At 50.2% G+C, this 18164-nt stretch overlaps 2 protein-coding genes and 1 non-coding gene across 5 annotated transcripts; 1 reads left to right on the forward strand and 2 right to left on the reverse strand.

The window, feature by feature from the left end:
• Positions 1–31: 31 nt before the first annotated feature.
• Trnar-acg lies at positions 32–104 on the reverse strand. Its single transcript has one exon. It is a non-coding gene; the product is annotated as a tRNA-Arg (tRNA).
• Positions 105–709: 605 nt separating this feature from the next.
• On the reverse strand, positions 710–8653 carry LOC120900304 (tyrosine-protein phosphatase non-receptor type 23). 2 transcript variants are annotated; one of them, XM_040307110.1, is made up of 8 exons: positions 8405–8653; positions 3870–8261; positions 2718–2861; positions 2476–2496; positions 2158–2286; positions 1696–2071; positions 1494–1613; positions 710–1409 (listed from the first exon to the last, which is right to left on the reverse strand). In XM_040307110.1, exons 1-8 carry the CDS (start codon positions 8486–8488, stop codon positions 1294–1296), a joined length of 5382 nt encoding a protein of 1793 aa, XP_040163044.1. In that variant the 5' UTR covers positions 8489–8653; the 3' UTR covers positions 710–1293. The 2 variants fall into 2 exon arrangements, with proteins under 2 accessions (XP_040163044.1, XP_040163046.1); XM_040307112.1 differs by lacking the exon at positions 2476–2496.
• A 309-nt stretch (positions 8654–8962) lies between these two features.
• LOC120900245 (kelch-like protein diablo) lies at positions 8963–17676 on the forward strand. 2 transcript variants are annotated; one of them, XM_040306997.1, is made up of 5 exons: positions 8963–9784; positions 12047–12144; positions 12236–13751; positions 13849–14036; positions 14892–17676. In XM_040306997.1, the coding sequence occupies exons 2-5, from the start codon at positions 12101–12103 to the stop codon at positions 14914–14916; spliced, it is 1773 nt and encodes a 590-aa protein (XP_040162931.1). In that variant the 5' UTR covers positions 8963–9784; positions 12047–12100; the 3' UTR covers positions 14917–17676. The 2 variants fall into 2 exon arrangements, with proteins under 2 accessions (XP_040162931.1, XP_040162932.1); XM_040306998.1 differs by having other exon boundaries at positions 12239–13751.
• Positions 17677–18164: the final 488 nt, after the last annotated feature.

The following is an 18164-nucleotide window of genomic DNA, read 5'->3' on the forward strand; positions in this document are numbered from 1 at the left end:
ATTAAGAAAATAAAAAAAAATCTTTAGTGTGCGATCCTGCCAGGAGTCGAACCTGGAATCTTCTGATCCGTAGTCAGACGCGTTATCCATTGCGCCACAGGACCTGTTGCGAAGAGGGACGCTTATTGACAAACCGGCACCTCTCACGCTTACACATTAAGTGCAGATGGCAATGAATTTAGTAAACTTATAATTCTTTTCAAAAAAAAAGTTCTTTTTAACATAATATTTTTCCACTACCCATTTAAAATCCCTTTCGCTTCCAGTTAAAATCCTCTAAAACAATAAGGAGAAGCAAAACAAAAAAAAACCCTAAATCGAATGCATCCTTGAACGCATTTCGGGTAGTGATTGCTGTGTTGTTCGTCCTACAATGGCGGTAATTTATGCTCTGCCACCCTTCCGGCAAACATGCATATTCATCCGGGCGGCACATCAGCGGTTAAAGGGGGCAGAGTGATCCTGAAATGACCTGAATCGCGTCGACGCTGATGATGAATGAACGGCCTTGTTGTTAGGGGTAGCTGATTTGTGAACGGTCCACCACCAACAACATCCCGTCATCCAACCGGACCCAGTGTCCTGGGTAATCTTTTTTCTAGCTCCATAAAATCGAAAGGGGTGAGGAGAATTTTATGATTTTTAAAAACAGTGTCGTTGTTTTCTTTCTCACAGACAAGCGTAACCGTGGGTAGAGGAGGCGTTAATGTCCTTTTACGATAGAAATAATAGATATAGTTTATTGCCAAACGAAGAAACCCAGGCTTCTACCTCGTTTTTCACGCTTTGTTCTTCTCTTCACTTTCTCTCTCTCTCTGTGTCTTTCTTTAAATTTAACGAAAATAAAATTGCGTCTATTATGCTTAAATACAACTCCCTTCCAACCAAGTGGTGGTGGTGTGCTGTTCATCCAACATATTATTGCTCCTCGTTCCGCTGCCCAGCAATATAAATAAATATACGTTTACATTATACATTATATACCCCAATAAATGGTCAACAATTTGGAATAATAGTCGAAATAGAATTGTGTAGACGTTTGAATAAAAATGGAATAATTGCTGCAATGCAAAGAGTATGATTAAATAGCGTCGGTGCAAAAGATGCGCGCCTTCAAGCGGTCTATGCAATGAATAACAGAGAATTTCCTTCCCAATCCCTACACGATGCACGCGGAATCAATGGAATCGTTCCCTCGAGCAGTCAGCGGGTCAAGCGAGTCTCAAACAGCAATCACAGCAATCTCGCCGCTGTAGCACAAACGATCCCTTCCCCGTTATTGCGCGCGCTACACTACTTCAGCTTCCACAGTGGGTCGAGATCTTTAAACGGATCGTTGTTGGCTTCCTCCTTGACGGTGCTGCTTGCCACCTGGGCCGACTTCATTTGGTACGACGTCAGGATGCCACCTGTCGCAGTGAAAATTTAGTAAAAGAAACACGTTAACAATTGAAAAAACAGAAACAATCGCTCCAAAGCTGCACGGCGCTTACGTTTGTTCAGTATGCCATGCCCGTTATTAAGCACGATCTGATAGGACAGCTGTATCAAGTTCGGATCGCGCAGTGCACCCTTCCGCTGGCAGCAGATCCGGTACCAAATGTCGATCACATCTGCAAAACAAAAATTGCCGACAGGCAAAAGTGTGTTAATGTGTCGTGCAATTGTGCCGCTCTTGGTTTTGTTTTCACATACTTATCAGCAGCGGTTTCCTGGTTTGGGTCGCCAGTATGGTGACGATCGCCACCGTCACCAGGCTCGACCGATCGGTCCCGTTCAGGCAGTTCAGCACGAGCGGACGCAGCTGCGGCGGTAGCTTCTGCTCTTGGTTGTACTGGCGGTACGAGTCGATCAGGTTCTGCGCCACGCCCAGTATCTGTTCGGGCGAGTTTTTAGGCCACAGCTTCGGCTGCAACAGTGCCACGGTCAGGGAGTAGTCCGAGCCGAGCATGCTGATGCGCAGCGTACGCTCGGTGCAGTGCGTTAGGTCGAACTGCTTCATCAGCGTTACCGATACGTCACCGTAGCTAAGCTCTTTGCCGACTTCCGTGGGCCAGAAGGGATCCAGCAGCTTTAGAGAAGGTGGGGGAAGGATGGAGCGATCGTTGTATAGTTGCTTAATTTTGTGCTAAAATGCAGCAAAAGCACACAGCTTACCTCGTTGGCGGTATGCAGACAGACGATCACGTTCGACTTCTGGGACCAGATCATGTTCCAAAAATCGTTCACCGTGTTCGGTAGCGGCGCTTGGGCGAGAATGAAGTGAGGGCAACCAAACCCAAGGTCCTGTTGTGAGGGAAGAGGGAGAACAAATTTATGGTAATAATATTACATCCAAATAAGCTCCACTCGCTTTTCTTCAAACAATAATCAATTCTGTTTGCGTTTGGTATGATCTGTGTGGTGGAAAATGAAGCTAGCCAGGTATAATAAAGGGCAAAAGTGGCGAGGCCGGGTGGGGAAACTTAAACTTACCAATTTTGAATCCTTTTGAAACTTTTAGTTAATTTTTTTTGGTTAAAAAAGGTGAAAAAGTTTGAAAAAAAGAACGGAAGGAAAATTAAACACAAAGTCCAAGGAATCGATTTTTGTTTGTTGTTTCAAATAAAGACTTCTTTCCACTTCCATTGCTATCAAGTAGAATTTTCGCGATCATGTCCGGTTACCACATAAGCTTGTCCTTTTTTGCGATCTTCAAACGAAACAAACGAACTCACCTTTACGTAAACCGCGTTGATGTAATTGTCCGTATCGGTGGACAGCTGAACGCGGGCGTGATCGTACGGGACGCAGTCGATCGAGCGATTCTTTTCCGGAAACAGGCGGGCCACGCTCACCTGCCGCTTTGCCTCTTCCTTTACCTGCAGCATGGAAAAATGAGTCATTATACGGGTTTTTTTGCACACAATATTTATCCATCTGAGTAGTGGTGGGAGCTCAGAATCAGAACTACCCTATTCCGATTCCGATTCTGATTCTGAGATTCTCATCGATATTCTTATGGAGATGTCGAAAACGATTCCGATTTCAAAACCGATTCTGATTTCCGAGCGAATTAAGAATCTGGAGCCGATTTCGATTCCGGAACCGATTCCAATTCCAGAACCGATTCTGATTCCGAAGCCGATTTCAGAGTCAATTCCGGAGCCGATTGCTATTCCGGAGCTGATTCCGAAACCAATTCCGAAGCCGATTTCAGAATCGATTCGGGAAAACTGATCCCGGACCTACTATCCAGAATCGATTCCAGAAAACTTCGGAGCTAGCCGGAATCAATTCCGACGATAATTTCATTTTTTTCCCATCACTACTCCTGAAACTCAAAACTAGTGATGTGCTCTCTGGAGCACTACTTCGATCCGACTCCGACAAATTTGGAACCACTAGTTCCGCCCGGAATTGGAGTCATCCGGAATCGTCCAGAATCGTTTGGAGTCGGAATCGTCCGGAGTTGAATGGAGTCGGAGTCATTTGGAGTCGTCCAGGGTCGGTTGGAGTCGGTCGGAGTCAATTGGAGCCGTTCGGTACAACGTGCTTGTGATCAGGAATTTCATTTAATTGAGTTTTAATCTTTAACGTTAGCGCGTGCACTTCGTATACCAGCCTTTGTTTATAATGTCGACTCCGGATCACTCCGGACGACTCAGAACAATTGCGAGAGGTTCCTGATGACTTCAGATGATTTCGAACGACTCCAGATGCCTCCGGACGACTCCGGGTGCCTCCGGACGGCTCCAGACGCTTCCGAACGACTCCAGATAATGCTGAGCGGACCTACTTTCCGAAGTCGGTTCCGAAATTATCGTAGTCGCATCGGAGTCGACTCCGAATTTTTGCCATCTTTACCCCTCACTCGACCCCAAACTCACCAGCAAATCCTGCAGCTCTTTCCACTTGCTATCCAGCGGGGTCGTGCCGTTCAGCGTTTTCACGCCGCTCGTTTCGACAAACTTCTCCAACCGCTCCACCTCCTTGTGGAACCACTTGAGCGTCGCCCCATCCTCGAACGGGTCCGGTTTGGTGGGGCGCAGAAACACATTGTCCGCCGGGTTGGCGGCGGCACCGGACACCGAAGCGGTCGCACCACACACCGAGGCACTTTCCCAGTCGAAGCTGGAGCTCAGATCGGAGCAGAGCGACAGGTTGTCCAGGCTTGGTTTGCGCTCCCCAATGACCGACGAGCTCGCAGCGGGCACAGCGGTCGGAACGGTTTGAGCCGGGTCTGTTACGACCGCCTTTTCCACAACCAGTTTCTCCACAACCGTAGCTTTCGTTGGGGTAAGAATAACGCTGGCCGCTGCTTCACTCCCATCGACTGCGGTGCTGCCCACGATCGAACCGGCCGTTGGTTGTGGCTGCAAGATTGGTGCCGCAATCGGTGGGACTAGCGCGGGCGAAAAATCAATCCCCGAGAGGAGATCAATATTTTTCGACTGCGTCGTTTGCGGCGACACGACCGACTGCTGCTGGGTGGTGGAGGAGGATGATGCGGTGGTCGTTGTCGTATTTTGCGATCCCGTACTGTCCACGTACGAGTTGGTGTGATGCGAATAGTGCGCCACATTGGCCGTGGGGTCGTTCGGTGTGCTGTGCGCCGCTGGCGGAAGTGGGCTCTGCTGCACCACGGTGGCCGGATCGGGTTGTGATGCTAAATACTGGTTCGATTGCACGGTGGAGTAGGTGGACGTTTGGTGATAGTAGCCGGCGGAGGTTGCTGCACCGCTGGTTGTGTTGTAGTAGGATGAAGTTGCATTCGCGGGCTGTCCTTGTGGGTACGCGGAGGGCGCTGGTGTGCCGCCAGTCGAAAGCTGATACGGCTGGGAGGCGGATGAGTCGACCGATGCTGATGCCGCTGTTTGGCCGGATGCGGAGTACGTGGTGGCCAGGCTACTACTGCCAAGCTGCGGATTGGACACGTACTGGTTCGCGTACGAGCCGGCCGTTGCGTTGTTCGAATCGTATTGGAAGCCGCTGGTGTAGTCGTACGCACCGGTTTGCGGATTGTACGAATAGCCCGGATGCGACCCGTACGAGGCAGTCTGTTCCGTCTGATAAGGCGCTTGCTGGTAGTACGGGGTGGTGGAGGAGCCGGCCCCGTACGGTTGCTGCGGTGCGGGCTGCTGATACGGTTGCTGTTGGGGCACTGTTTGTCCGTAGTTTCCGTAGGCGGCGTTGGCGGCGGCATCCTGAGACGAAGACATGGACGTCATTGATTCGTTCGAAGATGTCGGGTACGGTGCGGGGTAGGCGTTGGGTTGTGATACAGTTGGATATTGCTGTTGTTGTTGTTGTTGTTGTTGCTGTTGATTAACTCCAACCGAGCTCTGATAAGCCGCTACCTGTGAATAGCCCGGATTGGAGATCGTGCCGGCGGTTTGATTCGCGTAACTTCCATCCGCCGTCGGTTGTTGGAGATTCATGGCAGAAAACTGGTGATTCAGCTGGCCCCAGGAGGCTTGCTGTTGGGTCACGTCGGACGAAGCGGACGACGCCGACGGAGCTGGGGAGGGCTGTTGCGCCGGTGGGGGCATTTGCTGTTGACCGTACTGGCCGTAGTCGTATCCGGTTGTGTTCGATGACTGAGGCACCTGTGCCTGATTGTTGTTGTAGTAATAGTTCGTGGAGGTTTGATTTTGGTACATTGGATTCACGTATCCCGTGGCAACGGTGGAGCCAGTGGCAGATGGCTGTGGCTGAGATTGGTGCTGGGTAGAGTACTGACTGTAATCATACCCTGTACCTCCGACGGACATGTTGGAATTACCTCCATATTGCATTTGCTGTTGTTGCTGTTGTTGTTGCTGTTGTTGTTGTTGCTGTTGTTGTTGTTGTTGTTGTTGTTGTTGTTGTTGTTGTTGTTGTTGTTGTTGTTGTTGCTGGTGATACTGCTGATGATAATTGGTGTACGAATCCTGATAGTACCCTCCCGTACCGCCTCCCGCCATCCCTACCACCGGCGCGTTACTTTCCGAACCAACCGGAGCAGGTCGTACAGAAGGCAAATGGGTCGCCGGGTTCTTATCCACCCCTGCCGCTTTTATAGACCCCAAGCTGATGGTGCCCGCCTTCAGATAGTCCTTCAGCTTTGGACCTCCGCTTCCACTGCTCGAAATGCTCCCAGCACCACCACCGATCGTTCCCACCGCTCCACTATCGACCGACGACCGTTTCAGCACATTGCTCGACTTTAGCTTCTGGTTGCGCTCCTCCTCCTGCACGTCGCAGGCTGCCTTCACCCGCGAGTACAGCTTCTGCACGTTGCTCTGCAGCTTGCGGTAAAACTCCAGCCCCTTGGCGCTCTTCGACAGCAAATCCTCGTACACGTCGAACGAAGCGGACAGCGAGGAGAAGAACTGATCGCGCTTCGTTTTCACGTCGGACAGGCTCTTCAGTGCCGGCGCACACTTGGCGTACACCTCGGTCAGCGCTTTCAGTATGTTTCCCTGCGCCTTCATGTTCTGCTCCAGAAACCCGACCAGCTGATCGTGCTTGCCGAGCTCCTTCCGGAACAGCTCGTCCATCTTTTGCTTCTGCTCCGACCCACCGCCCTCGAGGGCGATCAGCTGCGACGTGATGTCGTCGTCGGTGATGTTTTGCCGCAGCTCCTGGTACAGCTTGATGCGCTGCACCTTCATTTCCTTCACCTTCTGCACGATCGTGTTCAGCTCCTGGAAGACCGCCTCGTCGAACTGCTCGGTGCAGACCGGGATCTGCGCCTTAATGTCCGGCAGCGGCTGCGACAGTATCTTCAGATTGTGCACGTGCAGTCCCATCGCCTTCCGCAGCGTGTCGTTGCTTTCGCCCGCCTTGTTGTGCGCCTCCTGGTACTTGGCCAGCTCGCGCCCAAGCTCGACCATGTGAGCGCCACCGTTCGAGCGCTGCCCGATCTTGGCCTGATACTGCTCCTCCCGGATTTCGTCCTGCCGGAGCAGATTCTTGATCTCCTTCAGCGTTAGCTCCACGTCCGAGCAGGTATCGGCCAGCGTCGACATCGACTGCACCAGATCGCTGATGGCGTTCGGTTTCGCCTGCAGCTCCGCGCAGCGATCCACCAGCCCCTGGGGCAGCCGCTTGTCGTCCGCCGTCCGGGGCGCCTCAATCGCGTCCAAGTTCAGCGAATCGATAAACGTTTGCAGCTCCACCTCCTTATCGTCCAGCTTGGTGCCGATCGTGCGCAGCAGCGTAGCCTTCTCCTCGCTATACATCGAGCTGCTTTCATGCGCCTTCATCGGCACCAGCCGATGGAAGATGTCCTCGCCCATCGCTTCCGGGTCGGTCACGTTGAACGCGATCCCGTTCACCAGATTCGCGCCCTGCACCGCCGTGATCGCGCTCAGATCCGGCACCTCCTCGTGGTAGATGAACTCGTTCTCGTTTTTCGCCGCCTTTCGCTTCGCCTCCACCACGTCCATCGTGAACTGCAGCGCGTCGTTCACCTGCTCAATGTTCGCCAGCCCCTTCGACTCTTTGCGCGCCTCCTCCAGCTTGTCGAACGACGCCTGGTACAGCGCGACCCGCTCGCCCATCTTCTGCTGCTCCTCCGACTGCTGCCCCTGGTACAGCAGCAGTATGCAGGACAGGTAGGAGATTTTAAAGCGCACGTAGCGCCGCCACTCCTTAAACTGCTTGCTGCCGACAATGTCCTGCACCCGCCCGTCGTCCCCGCTCTGCGTGAGCAGCGCCGCCAGCGCCGAGTTGTAGTAGCTCACGATCTGTGCCGTCACCTTCGCGATGATGCCCGACTTCCGGTTGTCGCACAGGCTCTTCTCCATGATGCACTCCTGCGCCTGGGCCAGGCACAGCGCCTGCATGAAGATGAGCAGCTCGGTCGACAGGTCGCCCTGCAGCAGCAGCGCGTAGTTGTCCTTCACGTACCCGTACGCCCAGGCCGCACACTGGAAGTGGGTGCACGCCTTCTTCATGCTTTCCGGATCGGCCCGGCCCTCGGCCGCCCCGAGCTGCGTGTGCAGCGCGGCAAAGTTGTGCAGCACGGCCGCCATCTCGTACTTGAGGTTCCATTTCGTGAGCGTCGCGCCGGAGTACAGGTCCTTCCAGTGGAAGGTGAGCAGCTGCTGGCCCTCGCTCACCGCCCCGAGCAGAAACCGGTTCTGGATCGAGTGGAGCTGGCAGTAGTAGCGGCGGACGGTGGCCGTCCCGTCGACGTCGCGCGTCGGCCGCACGGCATTACCCCGGAGCTGCTCGAGCTGATAGCATTCCTTGCTGTACGAGGCCGGATCTTCCTGGTAGTACTCCGCAATGTACTGTCGGGGACGGAAGATAAAGAACGAGCGAGGTCATTGCAGCAAATGCTAATTTAATTTACGACAGGCTGAGCTGTGACGTCCTCCATAGAAAACGATGATTCATTTGCCACTCCCCCCATCGCCTCCTGCACCCTGCCTACCTGCTTGAGGGAGGAAAAGTTGGTCTGCTCCGGGCTGGTTTTCAGCTCGAAGCTAACCATCGGCATCCGCGGCACGGCCTCCATTTGTGGGGCGGACTGGTGTGGACACTCGGGCGAACCTCAATCTGGATGCTTTATCACGGTGAATTTACGAAAACCCCGAACGTTTGCACAAACACTCTACCCAGCGATATTCACACACTCTCTCTTCTTTCTTCTCCAAAGAACGGAATCGGTTTGTTGTTTTTTTTTTTCTTTCCCTGACAAAACAACAGCCGATCAGACACGGTGGGACGTCCCGCTGTCAAACGCAACGATGCGGGAATGGTGTTGATTTTTAGAAAAACACATGAAAAAAGCAATTTTAAGTACTTGACAAATATAATTTATTATTTTTATGAAATTAAGATAAATTTGGAGGCAGAAAACTTTGATTTTTACGAGAAATAATCGAAACAATAATAATTTTCCTGTGCACGCGTTTACGACACCTCGGGTTGAATACTTCTCTTACCCGTCTGACTACGCTGAGCCTTTTCGCTCGCTCGCGCCTGTCAAACAAACCCATCATCATCATCATTTTCGCGTACGACACGGAAGGGAACGAAAATATAATTGTTCACCTAGCTGAACCCTTCCGAAAAAAAGAAAACTGCACCTTGCTGCAGTGTTTAAGGTGAAAAGAGTGTTTGGTGATCATCTTCCGCCAGGTCGAAGCAGCCGACACAATCGAAATCGAAAACGAAACGACCGCCCTGCCAACAAGAACAGGAACATCAGTGAGCAATTGCGTGCAAAAGTGTGTTCCTGCTGTGTGCGTGTGTGTGCGTTCGTGAAAAAGCAGTGAAAAAAGAGAAAAGCCCCCCTGGGAGAGTGTTTCGCGGTTCGGGTGTGAAGAAGGTGGAAGCATAATTGCGCTTTTGGGGGAAAAAGATGGTCCCGCCAGCATCGTCCAGTGTGTGCTGCCGCCCTGCTACTACCACCACCACCCCCGCTGGTCAACACTGTGGGGCAGATGTGCAGTGAAGAGAGGTGAAGAAAGGAAACGGTGCCCTTTTTGGTTTGCTGCAGCAGCAGCAGCAGAAGGGTAGGGGCCGAGAAGACGTGCGTGCGGAGGAAGCGAAGAGTGTGTGTGTGGGAGAAGAAGCAGAAGAATCCGAACGGCGATATCCACACACACACATCCGTGTTGTGCGTGTGTTTTTTTTCGCGTAAAATAAAAGGTGTAGTCAAAGCGCGGAAAGGGTTTACGGGCGGTCCCCCGAGATAGAGTGAGTGCGTGCGTGTGTGTGTGTGTCCGTGTGTGTGCGCGCGCGACAGAAAGAAAGAGAGGGCTGCCCGCTTCCGCTCGCCACCGTGGTGTGAATAAAAGTTACAAAGGTAAGAAGTGGGTGGGTTTCTTCTATTGTAAAGCAAGTCGTGGGTAGTGGAGGGGAGCGGGTGGGTGGTGTGCCAAACGGGGCTACAATTGTGCAACCAGCGGCTTAAATTCGTGCAAAAATCATCCCTTCCCCCGGCGCACCAGGTCAAGGATCGTGTCGTACTGTGTGTGTGTCTGTGTGCGTGGAAAATTGGGTGTGCACATGGGATCAGCAGAATGCTAAAGAGCGAGGTTGTGCGGAGAAGCAGCTCTAAATTAAATTAAATTGAATAATTCTGTGACCTAGCTGGACCTACGATTCGAGGGAGGGGTTGCATGGGGTACGGGTTGAAATGTTACCCATCATCCCCTTCCCACCCCTTTTCGTTGGCTGGGAGAAACAATCAATACCATCATCGCGCACCGGCTTCTGCGAATTGCCGTTTTCCACGCGTAGCAGATGGTGTGCTGCTGCTGCTGCTGCTGCTCTAGAATCCTTGCAAATTGCATCTGCGCTAATGTACAGTGCGGTACACAGCATCGTCTACAGCACGAAATTGGAGGCTAATTTTGTGAAGGATTTGTTGAGGTACAATAATTATACAATATTGTGTAAAGACTTTTATACTACTTATAAAAGTTCTTAAAAATTTCGACAAGACAAGCTGGAATCATCAGCTCAGATATAATTTCAACCGAAGTTTGAATTTGGAACCAACACTGGAAAGTAGATCCTCCCAGCATTATCTGGAGTCGTCCGAGAGTCTCCCGGATTTAGAAAAGCCCGGAGTCGTTCGAAGTCGTCTGGAGTTATCCGGAGTCGTTCGGAGTCTTCCGGAGTCATCCGGGGTCATCCTGAGTTGTCCGAAGTTATCGCCGCGCGACTACACGATGTGAAATATACAGCGAAATGAACTATTTGACAGGTTAAATATCTGACAGATATAGCTAAAGGGTTGGGGGAGATACAAAATCCGCTTTCGAAATTCACTTAATCAGAATATCTTCTTAGGCAGAACATTATCTAATTCGAGGAAATGATGAATTGTTGGCTGGAAATTGACGAATTACTTGATATTGAAGTCATTTAATGGATTTAGTTGCGATTTTGTAAACGTTATTTGTTTACATTGCACATCAGCTGGTTGCTGTGATGTATTATCTGACAGTTATTTTATCTTTCGGGCGACTTCGCACGACTCTGGGTGACTTCGGGCGACTCCGGACACATGCGACCCCGGAAGATCATCCATTATTTAAAAAAAAAAACAATTTGATATTGTTCCGCCATAACCTATATAATTACATTGACAGATAAAATCGGATGCGGCGCGATCATCGCATCGAAAAATATTGATTCCGTCGTACGACCGAATCGCACATCCGACTTTATCGGTCAAATTTCGTGTAAAATTCGTCTGATAAAATCGCATCGGATGGAAACTGCCACGGGCCTAAATCATAATGTCGTACGATGCGTTGAGAAGATACAACAAAAATCCGACAATAATATCTTGAGAAAAGAAACTGAAACACACGACCATTTAATTACTCAAACAAACATGGAATTTGTAAACATTATTAGGGCTTTTTTTAAACAGTAACGCAATTTATAACGCCAAATCTTAATGTTCCAATGTATTAATTTTAAAAGCTAAAACAAATCCAAATATATTCTTACAAACAAATTAAATTTATTCGATGACGCATTATTTGTGTCACACACTGTACTGGTTGCGTACCTTGGTTGCGCGCAAGCGGGGGCTCTTACACCGCCACAACACTGCAGCCAGCCAGTGGGAGCACCGTTATCGCCACACCGGGTCAGAGTCCGGCTGCATCGCATCGTCACGGCCCGGCCAAAAACCAGCCGGGAAACAAATCTCGAGAACTCGTTTTTAGAACCGCGGCTGCTGCTGCCACGTTCTTTGCCTGTTGCCGTTTCGGCGCACCAGCACGAATTAACCTGTTTGGAAAGGAGCGTTAGAAAACACTACCGCTATCCGGGCCCGCGGATCGAACGGCACGGAGGACAGGTTCTTACAGTTTTTAGTTGCGCTTCGTCATTCGCGGACGGAAGAATTTTCAGTGCACAATAAAGAGGCGATCTTGGAATTTTCCTCTCTGATGGTCCAAGTAACCTTTGTGCAATTAATGGCAACGGGCCTTAGTCCCAAAAAGAAAAAGGTTGCACATTCCGTACCAAGTGATTGCATCTCGATCAAATTCGTTCTAAACATACCGTCTCTTCTTCTTCTTCTTCTTCTTCTTCCTCTTTGCAGATAGATACCGTGTGGGGTTGGGCCTCTGCCCCGCTGCGCCTTGCGGGTAACAGAATGGGTGACGTGCTCATATCGGACCGGCCACCGTCACCGGCGAGGTTAGTAGTAGTAGATGCCTTTGTGATGCCGGCGAGGCCTCGTCCAACCCCAAAATCTGTCTAATGATCTATTTCCTCTCTCTCCTTCCAGCAGACTATCGCACACATCGGAGAAGCATCCCCGGGTGACGCTGCAGGAGCTGAACGTGCTGCGCCGCCACCGGGAGCTGTGCGATGTCGTGATCAACGTGAAGGGGCGCAAAATCTTCGCCCACCGCGTGATCCTGTCCGCCTGCAGCCCGTACTTCCGGGCGATGTTTACGGGTGAGCTGGAGGAGTCGCGCCAGACCGAGGTGACGATCTGCGACATCGACGAGAACGCGATGGAGCTGCTGATCGACTTCTGCTACACCTCGCACATCGTGGTGGAGGAGTCGAACGTGCAGCCGCTGCTGCCGGCCGCCTGCCTGCTGCAGCTGGCCGAAATACAGGACATCTGCTGCGAGTTTCTGAAGCGCCAGCTCGACCCGGAGAACTGTCTCGGCATACGGGCGTTCGCCGATACGCACTCCTGCCGGGAGCTGCTCCGGATCGCGGACAAGTTCACGCAGCACAACTTCCAGGAGGTGATGGAGAGCGAGGAGTTTCTGCTGCTGCCGGTCGGCCAGCTGGTGGACATCATATGCAGCGACGAGCTGAACGTGCGATCGGAGGAGCAGGTGTTTAATGCGGTGATGGCCTGGCTGAAGTATAACGTGGCCGACCGGCGCCAGCACCTGGCGCAGGTCCTGCAGCACGTCCGGATGCCGCTGCTCAGCCCCAAGTTTCTGGTCGGCACGGTCGGGTCGGATCTGCTTGTGCGGTCGGACGAAGCGTGCCGCGATCTGGTGGACGAGGCGAAGAACTATCTGCTGCTGCCGCAGGAGCGCCCGCTGATGCAGGGGCCGCGCACCCGGCCACGGAAGCCGACGCGCCGCGGCGAGGTCCTGTTCGCGGTCGGTGGCTGGTGTTCGGGCGATGCGATCGCGTCCGTGGAGCGGTTCGATCCGGAAACGGCCGACTGGAAGATGGTGGCGCCGATGAGCAAGCGGCGCTGCGGCGTCGGGGTCGCCGTGCTGAACGATCTGCTGTACGCGGTCGGGGGCCACGATGGGCAGAGCTACCTGAACAGCATCGAGCGGTACGATCCGCAAACGAACCAGTGGTCCTGCGATGTCGCCCCGACGACGAGCTGCCGCACCAGCGTGGGGGTCGCGGTGCTGGACGGCTTCCTGTATGCGGTCGGCGGCCAGGACGGGGTGCAGTGCCTGAACCACGTCGAGCGGTACGACCCGAAGGAGAACAAATGGTCCAAGGTGGCGCCGATGACGACGCGCCGGCTCGGGGTTGCGGTGGCCGTGCTCGGCGGCTATCTGTACGCGATCGGCGGTTCCGATGGGCAGTGCCCGCTCAACACGGTCGAACGGTACGATCCGCGGCAGAACAAGTGGTGCGCCGTCAGCCCGATGTCGACGCGAAGGAAACATCTCGGCTGCGCGGTGTTCAACAACTTCATCTACGCCGTCGGCGGGCGGGACGACTGTATGGAGCTGTCGTCGGCGGAGCGGTACAACCCGCACACCAACTCGTGGAGCCCGATCGTCGCGATGACGTCCAGGCGCAGTGGGGTAAGGCGTGGATTGCGAGTTATTGTTTTTTTTTTTAGTTGAATATTGGCGCACGGCAATTGTTTAAATCAAAAATGTGCTTTTGCCCCAAACACAGGTTGGACTAGCGGTGGTGAACGGTCAGCTGTACGCCGTCGGCGGCTTTGACGGTACCGCCTACCTGAAGACGATCGAGGTGTACGATCCGGAAACGAACCAGTGGCGCCTGTGCGGCTGCATGAACTATCGCCGGCTCGGTGGCGGCGTCGGTGTGATGCGCGCACCCCAAACCGAGAACTACATGTGGTAAATAGTCGCTTTTGCCTCTATCTCTGTCTCCCTCTCTTTCTCTCCCCCTCTCTCTCGCTGTCTCCGTCTGCCTACCTGCCCTCTAAACTCGAGCAGTTGTGCTCTAGATTCTTTCGCTCTATCTCCCGTGTTTTCCTTTGCCCTGCCCTCACCCGTAATCTGTGTGCAATTCCGCAAACGACCATGCAATGCTGGAACCTTCTATTTCCTATCCGTCCGTGGGGGGGAGTGCGATTTGTTTGTGATAGGAAGAAAATGGTTGTTAAACGAAAGGAGGGGAGAAAAACGAGTGTAGGCCTGTACATCGAAGTGTACGTCTGGAAGTTTAGCATTAAAAGCGTTTAACGTTGCTGGGAAAGGAGCCTCTAAAGAGACGCCACACGCTATTCATGAGTCAGTTAATGCTTTAGTCAGCGTTTTCTTTCTTTTTTATGCTTTTTTAAACGAGCAAAATTATTTATTCACTTCAGTACGCGTTCAAAGTTTCATAAAGAAGCCTCATTGTTTCGCTTGTGCGCTTGTCTTTTCTTAGTTTCGTCTTCGTCGTTCTATAATTAGCAGCGTGTGTGCAAAGTGTCATTTAAAAAATCATCGCCAAACCGCCTCCCATCACACCGTTCACGCGACTTTCTCATCATTCTCCCCCCTTTCTCCCCCATCTTTCGCCCGACTTCATCCTTCATCACGCTTCTCACACGTTCCATCCCATCCCACCACACACCGCTTCTTCACCCATCACCGCTCTTGTGCGCGCGCTTGGCTTCGTGGTGGTTTTTGGGTTTTTGTTTTGCTCATATATTTTTGTTTTAACAATCATACAAAACCTCTTTCTTTACTTACCTTTACTTTTAGGATTCGCAAAGATTCCGTTGTTTAACATTCACACAAAACACATGCGGCCAGCTTCTGCGCTGCTACGCCGTCGGGCGGCGCGAGGCAGGAGCGCACGGTGCGGCAGTTCGGCGATGTGCCGTGGAACAGAAGTGGTCCGTACAAATGAGCAAACTGTATGTGTGTATGTGTGTGTGTGTGTGTGTTTGTAGGAAAAAGCGGACACGCGTATTATAAGTTTTTGCTGTGTTTTTTAGTTAGTAAAGAGAAAGACGTGTGGGCAGAGATGAGCAAAAACAAAACAAAAAGGAGACAACAACAAGGCAGGCAAAAGTTAGACGGTTTAAATCAAAAAGTGGTTAAATTAAAAGGTAGTTGTCGCTCCTCCACACTACACTGCCAGTCGGTGCGTAGGGGAAGTTTAATTGCAGGCAAAATAATGCTTAGGAAGGAAGGGGCAAGTTTAGAGTAAATCCATACCACATAACGTACACTAGATAGAAGGAAACCCTGATCAAGTGTTGGAAGGCAGGCAGAGTTCAAGTTCATCCGATTTTGATTTCGGTTCAAAGCGCGACTCACGCTACTCACACACACGTTAACAGCGATTAATTTCATACACGCAAACAATCTAAGTTATTAGGAGAGATCATTTATCGATAGTTTCAAATTAAGAGAGAACGAGAGAGAGAGAGAGAGAGAGAGAGAGAGGGAAAGAGCTAGCAGATTATTTGTTTGCTTCCGTTTTCGGAAGTGTTTACATGCGTGAGGCGAGAGAAGAAGAGACAGTTACAAGCAACAACAACAACAACAACAACAACAGAAAAATGCGATTATTTAAGTGCTTTTTGCATAATTGTTGTCTAACAACGTTCAATATGGTCTGTTTTTTTGCTTTCTTTCTTTTTGTACTATTTATGTACACACTGCAAGAAAAAAGTGTGGTGTGTGGATTTATTTTTTAAAATACCAATTAGCACTTGGCTCTTCACAGTGCTTATGTGTTTTGTACATTTAGTCTTTTTTACAAGTTATTTTTGTTGTTGTATCCTTTTATTTTTCTCCATTTTTGATGCAATTTTTTTTAGCCACAATCATTTGCTTTTGCCTTTGCTTTGCTGATGGTTTCATATTGTTCTTTTTTTTCATAAAAAAAGGGCCAGCTCTAGCTGACTTCACTATTGTCCGATCTAATCAAATACCATACATTTAGCATGTAGTAGGCACGATTACAACCTTCCACTTTGTACATATAGAACCATCCCACCCCCTTAAAACGTTGCATATAGATCTCAATCTTCACGATGAAAGGAATTGTCACAACTAGACAAAACAAAACAGGGCAAAAACGAAGGCCAAGACAGGATAACAAAGATAAAGATGCGTCCGCAGGCGTTTAGGGTTAAAACAGTGATTTCATGTGCACCGCTCTCACACACACACCTAACATAAAAAAGAATATCACCGCATGTGCTTAATGTGTTGTTACTTCAGTTTTGTTTGCGCTCTGCTTCTCGTTCTCCGTTTCTTCTGTGCGATGTGTTGTTTGGCTTACGAAAATGCTCATTCTAAGCCCGAAAACGGGCACAGCAACGGTGCGTGGTTATAGTTTGTTAGTTTTACATTCAATTTCCTCTCCACATGATGGTGCACACTGGCAGTGGACTAATGAAAAAACAAGCAGAACGACAAATACTAAACTCAAGCGAACGTGTCGTGTGTAACGGAGAAGAAACACAATGCTCTTATTTCATGATGGGAGAGAAAGATTTAAAAAAATAGGAGAGGAAAAACGTTTCCTAACGTATGGCAGTAGAAAGTATTAGAAATTACTATAAAACACAAGCAATGCTCCGTTTCTGTTTCTGCTTCACAGTCTTACTCGGCGTTCGGAACAGATAATTTGCAACGGTTTCTAACCACTTTAACCGAAAGGGTGAACAATCGGAAGAAAAAATGTCGAACTAATAGTGGAAAAATAGTCTTAGGAAAATAGTGGTAATTAAAAAGAGGCAGAGAAGGGCGAGAGCGAGAGATCATCGAATCTGCTGTCCCACGGGGAATCAAACGAATGAGAGAACGTTGACGGCAGAGAGCCGGCACTGTACGATAATGCTTCCACGGCTCCAGTCCCCAGTCCAGTCTCCCCGCTCCCACGGCGAAGAAGGTCAGTGTGGTATAAGAATTAGTTGATAAGCAGTCGCACCGATAAGATATGTTTGGTGGGCGATCAAATTCTCAGAATTGCGGACAGCAGCAATTAGCCAGCCGCGTGTACCCCTTTTCCCACACTGTTACAAAATTGATGCCGACACCGGCGTACACTTGATAGACGCTTTTTGTTGTGTATCTTCCTGACAATCGATGGTATCACAGCATGGTGAAGAAGGGCATTGTCGATTGTGTAAGTAGATTAAACTCATAATCCGTGATGGTGACAACTGCTTCTAACAACTGTCGTGGCTTAAAATTGTGTATAAAAGCAAACGTTTCGTCGGTAGATAACAAAAACACCCTTTCACCCACTGCTTTTCTTTAACCGAAACATGCGAACGGTTTTCGTGTTTAGTATTTAAGAAAATCGCCTTTCTCTCTCTCTCTCTCTCTCTCTCTCGCTTCTTTTCGCTGGCTCTTTCTCATCATGTAGTGATTTAGTTTCATGCTAATTTATTAGACTCGGAGGGACGACACGCACGGGAAAAGGAAGAGATTTAATTGTTAAACGGTAAATGAAGCTGTACGAATGTGATTTTGCGAAGGTCGGTGAACAAAAACTATTAAAGTATATGAAGAAAACTATGTATAACAAACATGCGTACGCAATCAGTGTTAGCTGACAGCTCTTAACTGTTCGTATTTAATCCGTGCAATCGAACATGATGACAAATTGCGTAAGTAAGGGCTGGGTTGCGACGAAATGGGGAGATTAAAAGCGTGTAACGTATTTTTTTAAGTCTGTTTACAGGGAACACCGAGCACCGGGCAAGAATCTGAAGAACATGTTTAAATAATCTGGTTCCATGAACCGGATCGATGCCGTCGTAGATTACCTTTATCATGAAATTTGGCAGATTAGCACCTACACCCCACCACATAGTAGCCGCGTGGCCAGAAAATAATAGTAGTAGCCAGGTATCATTTTATTCCCTTCGTTAGTTATCTTTTACGCACGATAAGTTAACTTTATGGTCAAACCGGTACCAATTTCGTTTGAAAATCGTTGATCTTGCGGAATGGGAGAACCTTTTCATTGTGTAGTTTGCGTTGCGCCACCACGGTGAACGGTGGGTTTTC

The sequence above is a fragment of the Anopheles arabiensis genome, chromosome 3, assembly GCF_016920715.1.
Source record: "Anopheles arabiensis isolate DONGOLA chromosome 3, AaraD3, whole genome shotgun sequence".
NCBI lineage: Eukaryota > Metazoa > Arthropoda > Insecta > Diptera > Culicidae > Anopheles > Anopheles arabiensis.

What these genes read in the sequence shown, in the direction of transcription:
- LOC120900245 (XM_040306997.1), top strand. Translation starts at nt 12,101, where the DNA reads ATGGGTGACGTGCTCATATCGGACCGGCCACCGTCACCGGCGAG. An exon ending in CGGCCACCGTCACCGGCGAG is followed by an intron (nt 12,145 to 12,235) that starts GTTAGTAGTAGT and finishes CTCTCCTTCCAG; the next exon opens with CAGACTATCGCACACATCGG. An exon ending in TGACGTCCAGGCGCAGTGGG is followed by an intron (nt 13,752 to 13,848) that starts GTAAGGCGTGGA and finishes CCCCAAACACAG; the next exon opens with GTTGGACTAGCGGTGGTGAA.
- LOC120900304 (XM_040307110.1), bottom strand. Translation starts at nt 8,488, where the DNA reads ATGGAGGCCGTGCCGCGGATGCCGATGGTTAGCTTCGAGCTGAAAACC. An exon ending in GTCTGCATACCGCCAACGAG is followed by an intron (nt 2,072 to 2,157) that starts GTAAGCTGTGTG and finishes CCTTCTCTAAAG; the next exon opens with CTGCTGGATCCCTTCTGGCC. An exon ending in CAGGAAACCGCTGCTGATAA is followed by an intron (nt 1,614 to 1,695) that starts GTATGTGAAAAC and finishes TTTGTTTTGCAG; the next exon opens with ATGTGATCGACATTTGGTAC.